Below are 15,729 nucleotides of genomic sequence, written 5' to 3'. Positions count from 1 at the left end.
TTCACTTCATTTCCATTTGCATGAAATATTTTTTTCCATCCCTTTACTTTCATTTTATGTGTAACATAAAACTTTTGTTTTGAGGTGGGTCTCTTGTATACAGCATATGTAAAGGTCCTGTTTTCTTATCCTTTCAGCTACTCTATGTCTTTTCATTAGAGCATTTAATCCATTTACATTTAAGGTTATTATTGATATGTACTTGTTTATTGTCATTTTAATCTTTAAATGTACATTTCTCTTTTTCTAGATTTTTTTCTCCTTTGTTCTGTTTATAACAGGCCCATTAACATTTCTTGCAGAATTGGTTTGGTTGTAATGAATTCCTTGAGTTTTTTTTGTTTGTTTGTCTGTTTTTGTCTGGGAAGCTTTTTATTTCTCCTTCAATTTTAAACAATAGCTTTGCTGGATAAAGAAGTCTTGGTTGTAGGCTCTTGTTCTGCATTACTTTGAATATTTCTTGCCATTCCCTTCTGGCCTCAAATGTTTCTGTTGAGAAGTCGGATATCATCCTATGGGGGCTCCTTTGTAGGTGATTGACTGCTTTTGTCTTGCAGCTTTTAGCATTCTTTATTTATCTCTTAGCTTTGGTCTTTTAATTATGATGTGTCTTGGTGTAGGTCTTTGGGTTCCTCTTTACTGGGATTCTCTGTGCTTTCTGAACTTGTGTGACTTTTTCTTGTATCAATTCGGGGAAATTTTCAGCTATGATTTCTTCAATCAGGTTCTCTATCCCTTGTTCTTTCTCTTCTCCTTCAGGAACCCCTATGATGCGGATGTTGATTCTCGTCATGTTGTCACAGAGCTCTATTAGAGTTTCCTCACACTTTTTGATCATCTTTTTCTTTTTGCTGTTTTGCTTCCATGCTTTTGCTTATCTTGTTCTCTAAATCACTGATTTGATCCTCTGCTTTTTCCAGGCTGTTTTTAATTCCTTCTAGTGTAGCCTTCATTTCTGATATTTTGTTTGTCATTTCTGTCTGATTCTTTTTTATGATTTCAAAGTCCTTTTTGATGCCTGCTATCTCTTTGTTAAGGTACTCATTTTGTCCATCTATTGGTGTTCTAAAATCCTTGAGCATGCTAACAATCATTATTCTAAACTCTGCATCTGGTATTTTGGTTTGTTCTACCTCATTCAGTTCTTTTTCTGGGGATTTCTCTTGGTGATTCATTTGAATTGCATTTCTCTGTCTTTCCCTTTTGTCTCTGTATAGACTGCTCCTTTGGATGTGTTGTCTGTGTAGTTAACTGAGTTTAGGGTTGGTGTTGTCTGCCTCCAACTTTCAGTTGTGTTGTTTCTAGATCTTCTTGGTTTGGTCAGCTATTTGTATTCTGCTGTGGGCTATCTGTTGCTACTACTCTATTTGCTATTTGTGACAGCGTTTTCTATGCCTTAGCTGGGTCAGGTATGAGGAGCCTTTCCTTAAGATACCACTCTAACTAGGGTTGTTAGGTCCTGAGCTGATGCTCTCCATATCTGGTCACTGGATATATCAGCCCTGGACCTCCCTGGCCAGACCCTGGCACAGACCAGTGGGGGTCACTGCTTTTGACTGGCTCTTAGCAACCTTCTTGGAGCTTCAGGCAATCCAGAATTTGTGGCTGCCTCTCCTTGGCCATGATGCAGTTGTAAATATCAGCTGCACTCCTAGGCTGGCTTATATCTAGTCTTGGTCAGTGTGTGTGGCCTCTCTATTCATGAATTGTGGTCTTTCCGCCAGCCGCCTGCTTCCTCCACTGCCTCAGACACTCAGGCACTGATGTGGGCTCGTGAACCACAGCTCAGGCTGCCCCACAGGGTGGAGGACTTCTCAACTCACTGAGCTTTACCCCTTGTGGTCGTGTGGGCTGCCTGCTCCACTCCCACCCCTGGTGAGTTTGACGTCTCTCTTGGCTCCGCCCCCCCCCCACCGCTGCACAGGCTGCCTGGCTGGGCTCTGCCCCCATCGCTGTGAGGGCCAAGCTTCATGGTCACCTCCACAGCCTGACCCTCTCACCCTTCGGAGGGTACTCAGCAGGCTGTGGGGCTGTGTAGCACAGACCTCAGCACTCAAAACCTGTGTCTCTGCTGTAGCCCCTACTTCTAAGTGTCTCTCTGAACTGACTGGAGCAGGAGAGCCTCTGGTTGGTGAAGTAATTGCTTCCCTTTGCTGGCTTGGTTCTCCCAGGAAGAATGTCCACTTTAGGTTTGGGAAATGACCCAGTACAGGGGTCAGAGTGGCTGTCACCCACAGTTTCTCCCTGTGCCCCTAAGACTTCACTCTCCTCTCACAACTTCAGTCCTTTCAGCGCCCCCACTCCCGGAGCCCTGGGTAAGTGGCTAATCGAGACTGTCTGAGCAGTCCGTTTAAGTTGGAGCCTGGGTCTGAGAGTTCTGTCTCCCTCTTGCAAAGAGTAACCCAGTTCTTCTTTCAGCTAAATGCTGTCTGTATGCCTCCTCTAGTCTCTAGGGCTCCAGGATGGGATTCCAGTCCTGTGGCTGAGGACCCACAACTCTCCTGGCAACTAACCCCACCTTGAGAGACCCCTGGGCTGTCTCTCACTCCTGGGGACAGGGCAGCCCTTTCTGCGTCTCTGCCTTTTCTACCAGCTCAGTGTGGTTTCTTCCATTATGCTTGGTTATAGATTCCTCTTAGTTTAGTCCAAAGTTGGTTTTCTAAGATGATTGTTCCTAAGTTAAGTTGTAATTCACTTTGGTTCTGGGAGGTGAGAGTTGTAACGTACGCCTACTACATCGCCATCCCCCCACCCCGGGGAAACATAATTTTTGAGAAAACTGTTTCCAGTAATATATAGGTGTGTTTAATTTTTTAAATTATTATTCTATTTTATTTTTACCAAACTACTATTAGAAAACATTAGGTACATGTTAACAAATGGTCATTCTCTGCACATTTTAGTTGTAAAGAATGACTTCAAATACTTTTCTTTGGCAGAAACTGCATATATAAATGTTAGGAAAGATATTTTATGGGTGCTGATTTTCATTTTATATTGTATTTTCAGTATTAGAAATTCACATTTCAAAAACTGGTAATTGTTTCATTCACTGGGATTTATCTTTCCTTGTCCTTCCTCATTTTGAGTAGATATAGGGGATAGCATTAATCATTCAATGTATAGATTGTTTTTTGACATTCTGGTGTTTTAAAAATTATAAATAATAGTTAATGAGCTCAAGTCTTAGAGTCTGCACTTTTACCTCATGTTTTGCCATCATGTTTGCCTCTGTTCCATCCTTATTCACCCATTTGATGCAATTCTCTGGCATGTCTCAGGAGAACTGTTTAAATATTTGATTCTAAAGTTTTTAAGACATTCTTTCTATTTAATTCACTATATTCTAGCTTCTTAAATATCTATTTTCTGCAAAGAACAGTTCTGGTTTAGTGCACAGGGCCCCTGAATACTGTTTTTAGTTGCTTTAAATTTCAAGACCTCATTGGTGAATGCTGCTTCCCTTTCAGTTGGAGAGAAGTTTCGAGATAAAACTGTAGGATCTGGCTAAGAAATCTACAACCAGTTCAACCTTGTTATGCAAGCAAACTTTGTTTAATATTTAAGATCTTATCTTTTAGTTACCTAAGTTGTCATGTTGTTGAATAGAAAGTGCCCTGGGTAGAATATTCTGAGAACACTAAGAACTCCTGGTGAAATCATTGGCTTTATTTTTACTTTTCCTGGTGGTGGCTGAGATTTGACCTCATTACTGCTCCAACAACTAACACTGTATACCATGTTGACCTTGTGATGGATCTGTTAAGTAGATTTCCTGCTGAATGAGCAGCTGTTTCCAAAATGCCTACACAGTTTCTCTGGTAGAAAGAATACCAGGAAAGGAAAAACTCCATATTCTTGCCCTTTATTTGAAAAAGTGCTGGAGTTATAGTTGCACATAAATCTAATGTGAGCTAAGAGTTTATTATAATTAGTAAATAAAATGATGACTTTCTGCTAAATTAGTGTAATAAAAATGAAAATCTAGAATAACAGAGGAAAATAGTATTAAATTTTCACTGATGAAGGATATCTGAAGCACTTTTTAACTGGGGACATCTTTTTACATATTGCTTTCAATTGGGGCGTTATGTTTTAAAATTTTTAAAGAAATGAGAAATTTCAGAGAGACCAGAAAAAGACTGAAGGACCCTTGAGTGGCTCAGAAAAGTAAAACATGTATAGAAACAAAATAGTTTACTCAAGATGAAAAACACAAATAGAAATATATTAGGTAATTTACAATTTTTATTTATTTTTATTTGTCAGTTGCAGTTGACATTCAATAGTCTTTTATATTATTTACAGAATGATCCTCCTATAAGTCTAGTACCCACTTGGCACCATACATAGTTATTACAATATTATTAACTATATTTCCTATGCTCTACTTTGGTAATCTCCAACTTTTAAAATGCTAAAAAGATAAAAGAAGACTTTTCAAGTCACAAGACTTATTACTTACAAATTCCAGAAATGAGGTGGGTGCTACAACACAATGAGCTTGGGGAAGGGCATCCCTCCATCCCAGGTCAAGAGCAAAAAGGGGCTACAAAGCAAGGTAGCAAGCACCTATTATCAGGTAGTTGGGGCAGAGGTCACTCACTTTCTTGGGCCCAACTCTATGCAGTTATTTTCAAAGGTGCCCTTGGAAAATCAGAGCAAAAACTTGGAGCAGGAATTCTAAGTTCAAGTCCTTATCTAAATATCCAGACTCTGGGTGTGAGCAGGCTTGCTATACTGTAAAATGCCTAAAAAGCAACTCCAAATAGCTGTTTTCTCATCATAGGAGCTACAGTCTTTCTCTTTCTAATACATAGATGACAGGATCTATGCATTTCTACAGAAGGCAAAAAAAAAAAAAAAAAAAAAAAAAAAGTCCTCACAACTGCAAGGGAAAGAAAGCATATTTAAATTTTAAGTTATCCCGTATTAGAATAGTAAAGTTAGAAAACACTGGACTCCTACAAAGCATAGTAGCTGTCTGTGTGGAATTCTGCTCTAAATGCATTTTGACCCTTTATTCTGAACTTTAATATTTTACTCCTTAATGATTGCAGATCCTCATTATAGTTTTTCAATTGTGAAATGAGGCTATAAAGTGAAAAGATGGGTAATATTAATTTTAATGAAAAATATCTTTCTTGCTTATTGACATATGATTGAGTTCAGAATCATCCTTGCTGTCCTCTGTGTATCTTGTTTTGAGGGTTAGGTGAAATAACTATTCTAGGTGCTCTCTTCAAAGAATATCTTTTGTCATGTGAAGAAAACAAATTTTATAGTATGTACATTATGTGTAAGTTCTTTGGAATGTTTCAACACAAGCCATCCTCTTTGAATAAGGTGTTTGTTAAGTTTTACTTTAGTGCTGCTATATGTTTGATGATTATCTGCTTCTGAGGGCCAGAGTATCAGATTATTAGACAATCCTACTTATAATACCTCTCAAAACAAGGAATGACCCACTAGCATTAACCACTATCCATACTACCATGAAATAACTTTCCAATGTGATTACGTATTTCAGGAAATGTGAATAATAAATTTCCAAGTGACCAGGTTAGGGAAATTTCTCATATGACACCTATATTTATAACCTCTATTCATATGCAGTGTGAGGTGCATTATAGAAAATACACTAGGCAATCAAATGAAGAATCATAAAAATTATAAAGCTTTTAATTTGATATTTTCAGTAATTGAAAGGGGCTGCTTGGATACATACTTAAGTTTATAATGAAGATTAGGAACATTTCCAAACTATCGTATTTCCCCATGTATAAGATGCACCTATTTTGAAAATTTGGGAGTCTAAAAACTGGGTGCGTCTTATACAGTGGTTGTAGTTTTTTTACTTGCATTTACCACTTTTTCACATTTGTTTTTGTGCTCATTGTTGAAGACAGTGATTCGTCATCAGACACAGATGAGGACAGGCTAATGAATGGCAGTATTGACAGTGGTGAGGAGTTGTATCAATTTTATGATGAATAAAACATGAGTTCAATAACTTTATGTAATACATTTTTTTTCAAAATTTGGGCCCCCAAATTAAGGTGTGTCCCATATATACATGGGAGTGTCTTATACATGGGAAAATATGGTACTTCAGTGTTTTATGGATACATATTGAAAAATATGGAAAGATATGCCCCAGTTGGGGCAAAAGTAAGTTTACAGTTCATTTGGAAAATAATAATACAAATATAAATTCTGTGTTTCATGTACTCACAACTGTGAACCTACTTTTTCCCTACCCTATATATACCTATGTGTGTAGATATATACCGTATAGTAGTTACCTCAAGGGAATAGAATCAAGCAATGTGCAGGGGAAGGGTATTTTATACTATATACTGTTCTACATTGAAAAATTTTTATTCCATTATATGGGTTTTATGTAAAGAATGACAATATTTTTTAAAATACCCACAGTCATATCATATTATTCAATAAAAATGCAGAGATACTAACGATGGCATACTTCCCATTCCTTACACTAGTGAGTCTGCCTCTATGGTCCTGTGTCTCCACTTACTTTTGTTTTTATGGTAACTGAGAAAGATAAGAAAATTATTTTTATTTACATTCAAAGAAGTAATAGGCAAAAAATACATTTCACTGTTTTATTTAAAAATAATATCTGAGAAAGCAATCAATGAACAACTAAGGTACACAATGAAGAATTGATGCTTCTCATCTCTCTCCATTTCTGTCTGTCTGTCCCAATCTGCTGTCCCTCCCCTTGTCTCTCTCTCACTAAAAAAAGAAAAAACAACTACACTAAATTTTCAAAATGGCTTATTTATAATATCAAAATGGAAAATTTTCATACTAAACTATTTATTTCACTGCCTTTAGTATAGTATAATCAGTCTTCCATGTCCAAAATTGTAAGAAAGGTAGCTAAATAACCAATGCTTGAGTTTATAGAAATAAAAATAATCAGATAATTAATTATATAAAATGACAAATTTTGACATGATCTTGTTAGCCTTCTATTTAAAGGCATGCTTTGGACCTACTTAAACAAACTTATGTTTTAATAAGTATTGAACTTAAAGGCTGAATAGATCAGAACCAAACTGTCTATATTACTGGGACATGCACATAAATATTGAATAGATACACAGAACTGAAATAGTTCTACTTAGTGACTACTGTACTTAGTGCATTTGCAGAAAAACTTTGAATTTCTAAAAATATTCTAAACTTTAATTTTCAAAGAGCCACAAATAATTTGCCTTGTGAAACAAATTATTTGTAATTTGCCTGACCGGGCAGTGGTGCAGTGGATAGAGTGTCGGACTGGGATGTGGAGGACCCAGGTTCGAGACCCCGAGGTCGCCAGCTTGAGTGCAGGCTCATCTGGTTTGAGCAAAGCTCACCAGTGTGGACCCAAGGTCGCTGGCTTGAGCAAGGGGTTATTCTGTCTGCTGTAGCCCCACAGTCAAGGCACATCTGAGAAAGCAATCAATGAAAAACTAAGGTGTCACAATGAAAAACTAATGATTGATGCTTCTCATCTCTCTCCATTCCTGTCTGTCTGTCCCTATCTATCCCTTTCTCTGACTCTCTCTCTGTCCCTGAAAAAAAAATTATTTGTAATTCATGTTAAAAATTTTGATAATTTCTGTTCCAGTGAGGAATAACATTGAATAACTGTCATTTATTATATAAAAGTCTGAGCCAAACCCTAAATTTAATTGACAAAATATTGCCATAAAAGCTTTTGGGGGTAAAAGTTTCAATTACAAGATATACTCCATAAAATCATAACTTTTACTTACTTATAAATTAACTTGGCATGACTCTTCTTTGTTAATGCTCTTTTAAACAGTGAAAAAAACAAATATTGAAGTTGAAGATGTTTTCATTGATTTAGGTTGTCATAATTTTTTTATTTTTTATTTTAATGAAAGGAGGGAAGGCAGAGAGATAGACTCTCACAAGTGCCCCTACCCTACAGAATTCATACAGCAAGCCCACTAGGGGGGCAGTGCTCAGCCCATGTAGGGCCTTTGCTCCGTTGCTCAGCAACCGAGCCTTTTTTTTTTTTTTAGCACCTGAGGCAGAGGTCACAGAGCCATCCTTAGCACCTAAGTCCAATTCGCTTGAATCAATTGAGCCAGGGCTGCAAGAGGAGAACTAGGGAGGGGTGGAGAAGCAGATGATCGGCTCTCCTGTCTGCCATGACTGGGAATCAAACCCAGGACTTCCACATGCCACTAACGCTTTACCACTGAGTCAACCAAATAGGCTGGGGCCAGTCAGAATTCTAAAAATTGGAATAATTTTATTTAAAAGGTGTTACCAGCTAAGAAGAAATATTTAAAAAAAAATAAAAGTTGTTACCAGCTGAGCAAAAAACCATTATAACTATGTCCTAGTTATCGACATTTTGGCTAATATCAGGGAAGTGCTTTGTATTCTTCCCATTAGCAATTCCTTCCACAGCTTTGCCTCAAAATCCAGACTGATAATTCCTTTTCCGGATTGAAGGACTTTGTCTCATCTCCATAGAATCAGAGTGTCGTGTCTCTCCCTGGTGACCACAGCTGAGTGGTCAAGAACTGAGGACACCAAATAACTGTAGTTTTAGATATAGTACTTAAAAGTGTATTTTTCTGTGTGTGGTAATTGGCACAATAGGACATAATAATTGTAAGTTTCCCCATTGTTTCTGGAAAGATGTATATTTTATAACCTTGAGTCTTACAGAGTATTCAGTCCTAATTAATCTCTAGTTCCTTTATTTTAAAGTAATTTTAGATTAATTCAATCAGTTTTAAATAACCTGCTTTTGCCCTAGCTGGCTGGTTCAGTGGATAAATAACCTATTTTTTAAGTGAAATTTCATATTGTTAGTGTTCATAACTGATATTATTATAATTCTTTAGTCTGGTAGAAATAACGCCTCTATGCTAAAATAGATTAGCAGTATTAATTTAATAGAATATTCATAACTCTTTGCTCCTGTTATAAAAAGAATATTGCTTACATCATTCATTACTTACAATATTTTATTAATTCCCTTCTCACTGATGGTGAATACTGTGCAATAATAATAGCACTGAGAATTGAATGCAGTACCCATAAAGAACACTGTTAGCTTCTAAGTCAGTGTCTAAAAAATTAATATTTTAGATTAGGCCTAAAATATTAATACAAATTAATAGATTGGAGAATTAAACTGAAATGAGTATTTCCTCATTTTTAGCACTTGAATTTTTTTAACAATTTTAAACAAAAATAAAGTTGTAATCTTAATATAAGATGTGATATAATAACTAGCAGTTTTCAATATTCACATGTTATTTAGCAAATGAGAATGAAAAATGAACTCTTCCACTAATGTGCAGCTCTACCCTTTATAAAACAATATTCGGAAAAATTGACAGAGTTTTGCAATAATTGTACGTATTTTTTTTCTAAAAGTTTTTGTGTATGTGTTTGTGTATAAACATCATGTTTGATCAAAAAGTTCTGGATGGAAAGAACTTACTTGCTTGTGTTATGATCAATTATATGATCATAATGACAATGACTTCATTCTTCTCGTGTACTAGTCTGCCATGTTAATGTCATTAAATCTGTTTTAGAGTTTGCATGTGGTGTTCACTTTAGTAGCCACTATCTCTTGACATGATAAGTAATACTTTATGATCTTTTTTATTATATTATACTATAAAATTTCAGTACTGTACTCTGAAATTTTATAATAAAATGTGTGTTGTTGGCTGAGTTAATTATGATGATCTTTATTGTTTTCATTATAATATAATATTTTCCTGTTTTGGTCTCAATGAGAGGCTTCTATCTATCTCATCCTGATACATATTCTGAAATGAGGTAATGAGTAAATGTGTTTGGATTTCATTTTATACTAATTTGTTTTTTTTTTTATTTTAAGTTTCAACAAGTATTTTCTGCCAAATGCCAGATCTGACCTTTCAGTTATGAGGCAATGACAATTTGGCACATGCATGTTATTGCTAGTAGGGTCTTGGCTGTCCTAAAATAATAATTATTGTTACAAAAATTTTCATTAAACATAAAACATAATAAAAATGCGGCCAATACTTTACAAATGCTATAGTTTACCTCAAAATATCACTTTATGCTAATTATATGTAAATATTTGTTGGCCTAATAAAAATAATAAAATTTATTTTTCACAGGATGTATAGATAGAGCAAGCATATATGCGTTGTAAGGTTACTTGACCTCTGTGTGTTTGTTTTTTATGACCATCAGACTGTTAATATTTTTTTAAACAGTTTGCATGACTCTGATTATAAAATATGGCTTAAATGCAAGATTTGAATGAACTCTAAATGAACTATCTGGTGGGTGGTGAATATCTCTTTAGAGAATGAACCGATCAAGTTCCTCTGAGTGCAGCACCATTGATAACCCTGTCCCAGGAGAAGGAGTAGAAGCGGAGGCTGCATCTATGAATTCTGATGAGCCAGAGGCCTGTTTTACGGATGGTAAGAGAAAAATCAAGACCTTGGTTCACAAGCACTTATTAGTGTTTTGGGTTTTGTCTTAAAGCTAACATTTACTGGGAATTGTTTAGTAAAAAGTTGATTACCTCTTTCCTTTCTGAGTCAGACATGGCTCTATGACCAAGGGCAAGTCATTAGAGCTTTCGAAGCTTCCGTTCGCATCCTTCTGATACCCTACTAACAATAATTTACAATGGCAGTGTGCTGTACTATCTAAACCACTCTATTAACTGTAGGATGTTCATACATTTCATTTTAAGTCCTTAATTCATGTTCCTAGCTCCACAGGAACACTAGAGTACAATTTAATGGGCTAAGTGTCACTATTGTTCTTTTCATCAAAAGTTTAAGTTATGTGCTATCAGTAAAGCATTTGATGCTGTTGACCACAGTCCATATCAACATTCTTCCACCATTTGTTTCAGAGGCCACGCTGTACCTGTGTTCTTCTTTCACAGCTCTGAGAGTTCTGAGTTTCTTCCCTCATTTTTTTAGTGACTGGTTTTACATACATTCCTTAAATAATGATGACCCCCACATTTTGATGCTTTGTTATCTTCTTAACCTCTATTCCTAAGGGTTTCATCCATGTCTAGAGCTTGAACAGCCATTTCTGTGTTGTTGACTTTTATATCATTACCTTTACTCCTGTCCTCACTCTTGAATTCTGATCTGCCTACAATTCCCCATTATCTGCAGCCTTTAAACATCTGAAGTTTAATAACTTTAAAACAAACTTTACTGGATTCTCACACATAATATACTACTTCCTTTGATTTTTCATCTCATTTAGTGACATTGTGATTGATTCTGCCTCTCAAACTACAGACTTTGAGTCAGTCCTGATCTCTTTCTAGCCAGAAGTTGATCACAGAAACCACAAGTTGAACAGAAACTCTGAGGATAATGTCCAAGTCCTGCAACATAATCTGATGCACACTAAAATTGGAGAGCCATTGGTTCATAAGATAAAACCTGAAGTCCTTAATTTGGCATGTAAAGCCCTCTACCTTTGGCCTCCATATATTCTTTTCTAACACTATTTTCTTCCATTCCTTTTCCTTTTCTGCCTAACTTTTTCTTACTACTCCTGGAATTTTTTAGAGACTTTATTCTTTTAAAAAGTAGTAAATTTGAACTAGACCTAGAAAAGTATGCAGTATTTTCTAAGCAATGCTTGTGTCATCTAAGTAAAAACATAAACCTAGAGTAGGGTTGCAGTATAATTCAGTAATACCAAACACAGCATGTGAAGCCTGATAAACCTGAGTTCTATGTAAAATACAACTAACTCCCTGTGAAAACAAGAACACAATTTAAAATCTTTTTAAAATCTTATACTTCAGATACCTTATCTGTAAATTGAGTAAAACAACCACATTCATATCATAGGGATGTTAAAGAGATTATGTGAGATAACATAATTTATTTAGCACAGTACCTGCCCTTTCCTTTTTGTTTTTACAGTATTTTTTTTTTATATTTTTCTGAAGTTGGAAACGGGGAGGCAGTCAGACAGAATCCCTTGTGCGCCCCACTGGGATCCACCCAGCATGCCCACCAGGGGGCGATGCTCTGCCCCTCTGGGGCATCACTCTGTTGCAACCAGGGCCATTCTAGCACCTGAGGCAGAAGCCATGGAGCCATCCTCAGCGCCTGGGCCAACTTTGCTCCAATGGAGCCTTGGCTGCGGGAGGGGAAGAGAGAGACAGAGAGGAAGGAGAGGGGGTAGGGGTGGAAGAGCAGATGGGTGCTTCTCCTGTGTGCCCTGGCCGGGAATCAAACCCAGAACTCCTGCACGCCAGGCCGACGCTCTACCATTGAGCCAACCAGCCAGGGCCTACAGTATTTTTTTTTAATAATTCTACATGGAAGCTATGACGGCATTGATGCTACACCTTAGCTGTTTTTGTTTTGTGTGTGTGTGTGTGTGTGTGTGTGTGTGTGTGAGAGAGAGAGAGAGAGAGAGAGAGAGAGAGAGAGAAAGAAACAGATTGGAAGGGAGAGAGATGGGAAGCATCAACTCATAGTTGTGGCCCCTTAGTTGTTCACTGATTGCTTTCTCAAAAGTGCCTTGATTGGGGGCTCCAACTGAGCCAGGGAGCCATTGCTCAACCAGCAACCTTGGCCTCAAGCCAGCACCCTTCAGGCTCAAGCCAGTGACTATGGAATCATGTCTATAAGGCTACACTCAAGCCGGTGACTTTGGGGTTTTGAACCTGGGTCCTCAGCATCCCAAGCTGATGCTCTATCCACTGCACCACTGCCTGGTCAGGCGGTTTTGTCCTTAAAATAATCTATTTCTGTTAATTAGGTAGGAGTCAACTCAATTTCTCCAAAGTGTTCTGTGTTCATCAACTTCCTATGAAATGACAATAACTAATCTAACTTGAATAACACAGTAATCAACTCCTTTGTGCCTTTTATTGGAAATAAAATGTGGACAGAACACTTGTTTTAGAGGATTTATAAATTTTAAAGAAATTTTTAAGAGGTACTGAAACAATGATTAATTTTCCTAATGAATTGTTTACATTAATTGTACTGATCATGCTACTATATTTAATTAATGGGTAATCTGTCCTGGAAGAGGTCATTGGTTTCCTTATTATTTGAAATCATTGGTTTAACATGATGAAACCCAGTATAAACTTTATGTAATGGATCATAAGAGCAAATTAATGAAACCACCCAAAATAAATATTATTTACCCTCAGGGGCCTATTAAAATGTTTGAGGTGTCTTTGTTATGTTTACATTTAATTAATAGTTCTTTTGAAAGAGAATGTGTGATAATGGTGCGAACCAGCTCAATTGGCAGTCTAGGCCTTTGCATGAAAGCCAGACAAGCAGTCAAGCACTCCCACCTCAAAACAGGAGAAGCTCTCTGAGGGGTGGCACATCCTGAAGGCGATATGTATGAAGCTTCAATGAAGCTTCTTCTCAGATCAAATGTTTACTAACTTTTCTAATTCAAATGCATAGCTCCTTTTCTTTATTATTTTTAATTTAAATGTTAAATTTTTCAATCACGTTCTCTCTGAGCCTCTTTGGGTCATAACTCTGTTCAATGTTCCTTCATGAAGCTTTTTGCTCCCTGACTTCTCTTTCACCGCAGCCTTCACTGCATCTCTGCACCCCACGTCTCTGACTTCCCCTTCCAGCCTTGCTCTCCTTTCACCTGTCCTGGGGGGATGCAAGTAAATTTCTAACCACCAGCTTTCCAAGAAAAAAAAATAGTATGCATATGTACACCTGTTTATTATAAATTTTACTGATATAAAGGCTATGTATTGCTCAGTTTATAATAATGTGAACATTATTCTTTGTTACACATTCTATACAGCTCATTGATTCTCACAGAATGATTTTGTTGAATTTTGCCAAAATTTTGTATTGATTGAGAATCAATGAATGCAGTTGATGAACAAGCATAGTTTTAACCTGGAAGTTGGCTGGTGTTTTCAGTGACGTTAACCAGCATGGTGAAAGTGAAACAAAGAAGCTATATGACTCATTCACCAATGATGGAGCAAATCTTTGCTGAATCAGATCATAGAATTTGAATAATGAAAAAATATTTTCTCAGTTTTTTTGTCTTATTCAATGTAATGGTTACAAACATGACATACTTTTACAGTTTTATCTGATTTATTAGCATTTCCTTCATCACTTTAAATCTCTTCCAGAAAATTAATAAGTGCTGATCTATAGCATTTGTTGACTTTTGTAGTGTCAACATTCTCACCATGGATGATCCCAAACTACTACAACTTCAGTACACGTGGGGTTGGGATGAGTTGCACAATAACCCAAGAGTATAATGAATTTCCGCCATTGAGATAAAATACAAAAGTATTCTCAGAAACATAGATAATAGTAAAATTATTGTAAACTAATATGTTTTTAACATTTATTACCTTTTTTAAAACAAGTTATCATTTTAAATTTATACAATTGAATTTTTGATAATGGCTGTATTTAACAATGTGCTAGCAAAATATCCTGCCACTTTAATAATGTATTATTAAGAGCTGGTGTGAGTTGGCTCCCTGATACCACTGAATTCTGCCCCTTAATATTGCTGTTCTAGAATGTTCCAGACTTGATCCTTTTCTCTCCTTACCCTAAGTAATATTTCTGTCTGACCTCAGAAACTGTCCAGATCTTAGATGATACAAACATGCTACTGTTCTTACATATTCTTTTCTAGCTCAGACTTTTTCTGAGATTCAAATTCACATCCAAATATCTACAGAATATCCATATTTAGAGGTTTCACTAGCATCTTAGACTCATTACCTGCCAAGTGGCTCCTGCTCCCGTCATCATCCTGGGCTCTTCCTTTTCTCTCACATCCATATCCAATTAGTCACCAAATCCTACTGATTATACCTGCTAAATGTGTCTTGAATCTGTTATTATTTTTGGTGCCCTAAACCAGAATTCTAAATGGTTTTCTGGGTCTTTCCTTACCTCTACCCCTCTTTTTTCTCCTCTTCCTTACCCTCCACACAACTGTTGGCGACATCCACTTAAACTGTAATCTGCCTTATTACTCTGCTTACAACCCTGCACTGACTCTTTAATGCTTACAGGATATAGACTCAACTCCTTAAGGCAGGGGAAATACTTTCTGTAACCTGATCAATTCCTCTGCCTCTGTGCTTTCATCAAAACTCTGAACTGCTTATACTTTCTATACACAACACATTTTGCTGCCCCTTGGCCTGGAGTTCCATGAAAACCACTTTTGGCTAGTACTTTGATTCAATTCAGGCTCTGCCTCTTCTCGAAAGCCTCCTCAGACATCTTCTCAACAAACCATGGTAGATGGACTTCTTCCATGCTACCAAAATACCCCTGCGTATCTGTCATTGTAGTTGCTTAATAAGTTACAGTCATTTATTTCTATATCTGTTTGCCTAACCAAAACAAAAAATAAATTCCCAAAGGAAAGGAAACTATGATATATACAGAGCTAAATATATAGAAGATATTCAATAAATGTTTATTGGAGAAATGAATGAATAAAACTAAACCATTTTAAGTTAAGATTTCAGTGTCAGATTTGTTTTCAACTTAGAGTACTTGAAACAATTCATCAGCATCTTCTAATCAAGATCTATTTTTTAAACATAATTTTAGGACTTTCTCAAAGGTTTGGTTTTTTTGTTTGTTTGTTTGTTTGTTTGTTTTATGGAGGAGTTGAAGC

The 15,729-nt window shown here is 36.5% G+C and overlaps 1 protein-coding gene across 1 annotated transcript in view; it reads left to right on the top strand.

The window, feature by feature from the left end:
* Window positions 1–15,729, top strand: part of LOC136378285 (sodium channel protein type 9 subunit alpha) — a 161,128-nt gene that overhangs the window by 123,380 nt on the left and 22,019 nt on the right. The window contains exon 18 of the mRNA XM_066345008.1: window positions 10,376–10,496. Within this exon, the coding sequence (XP_066201105.1) occupies window positions 10,376–10,496 (121 nt within the window). The remainder of the gene's footprint in view (window positions 1–10,375; window positions 10,497–15,729) is intronic.

This window comes from Saccopteryx leptura, chromosome 7, assembly GCF_036850995.1.
Source record: "Saccopteryx leptura isolate mSacLep1 chromosome 7, mSacLep1_pri_phased_curated, whole genome shotgun sequence".
Classification (NCBI taxonomy): Eukaryota; Metazoa; Chordata; class Mammalia; order Chiroptera; family Emballonuridae; genus Saccopteryx; species Saccopteryx leptura.
Note: the sequence above shows the minus strand (reverse complement) of the source record. Positions and strands in the feature narration are given on the sequence as shown.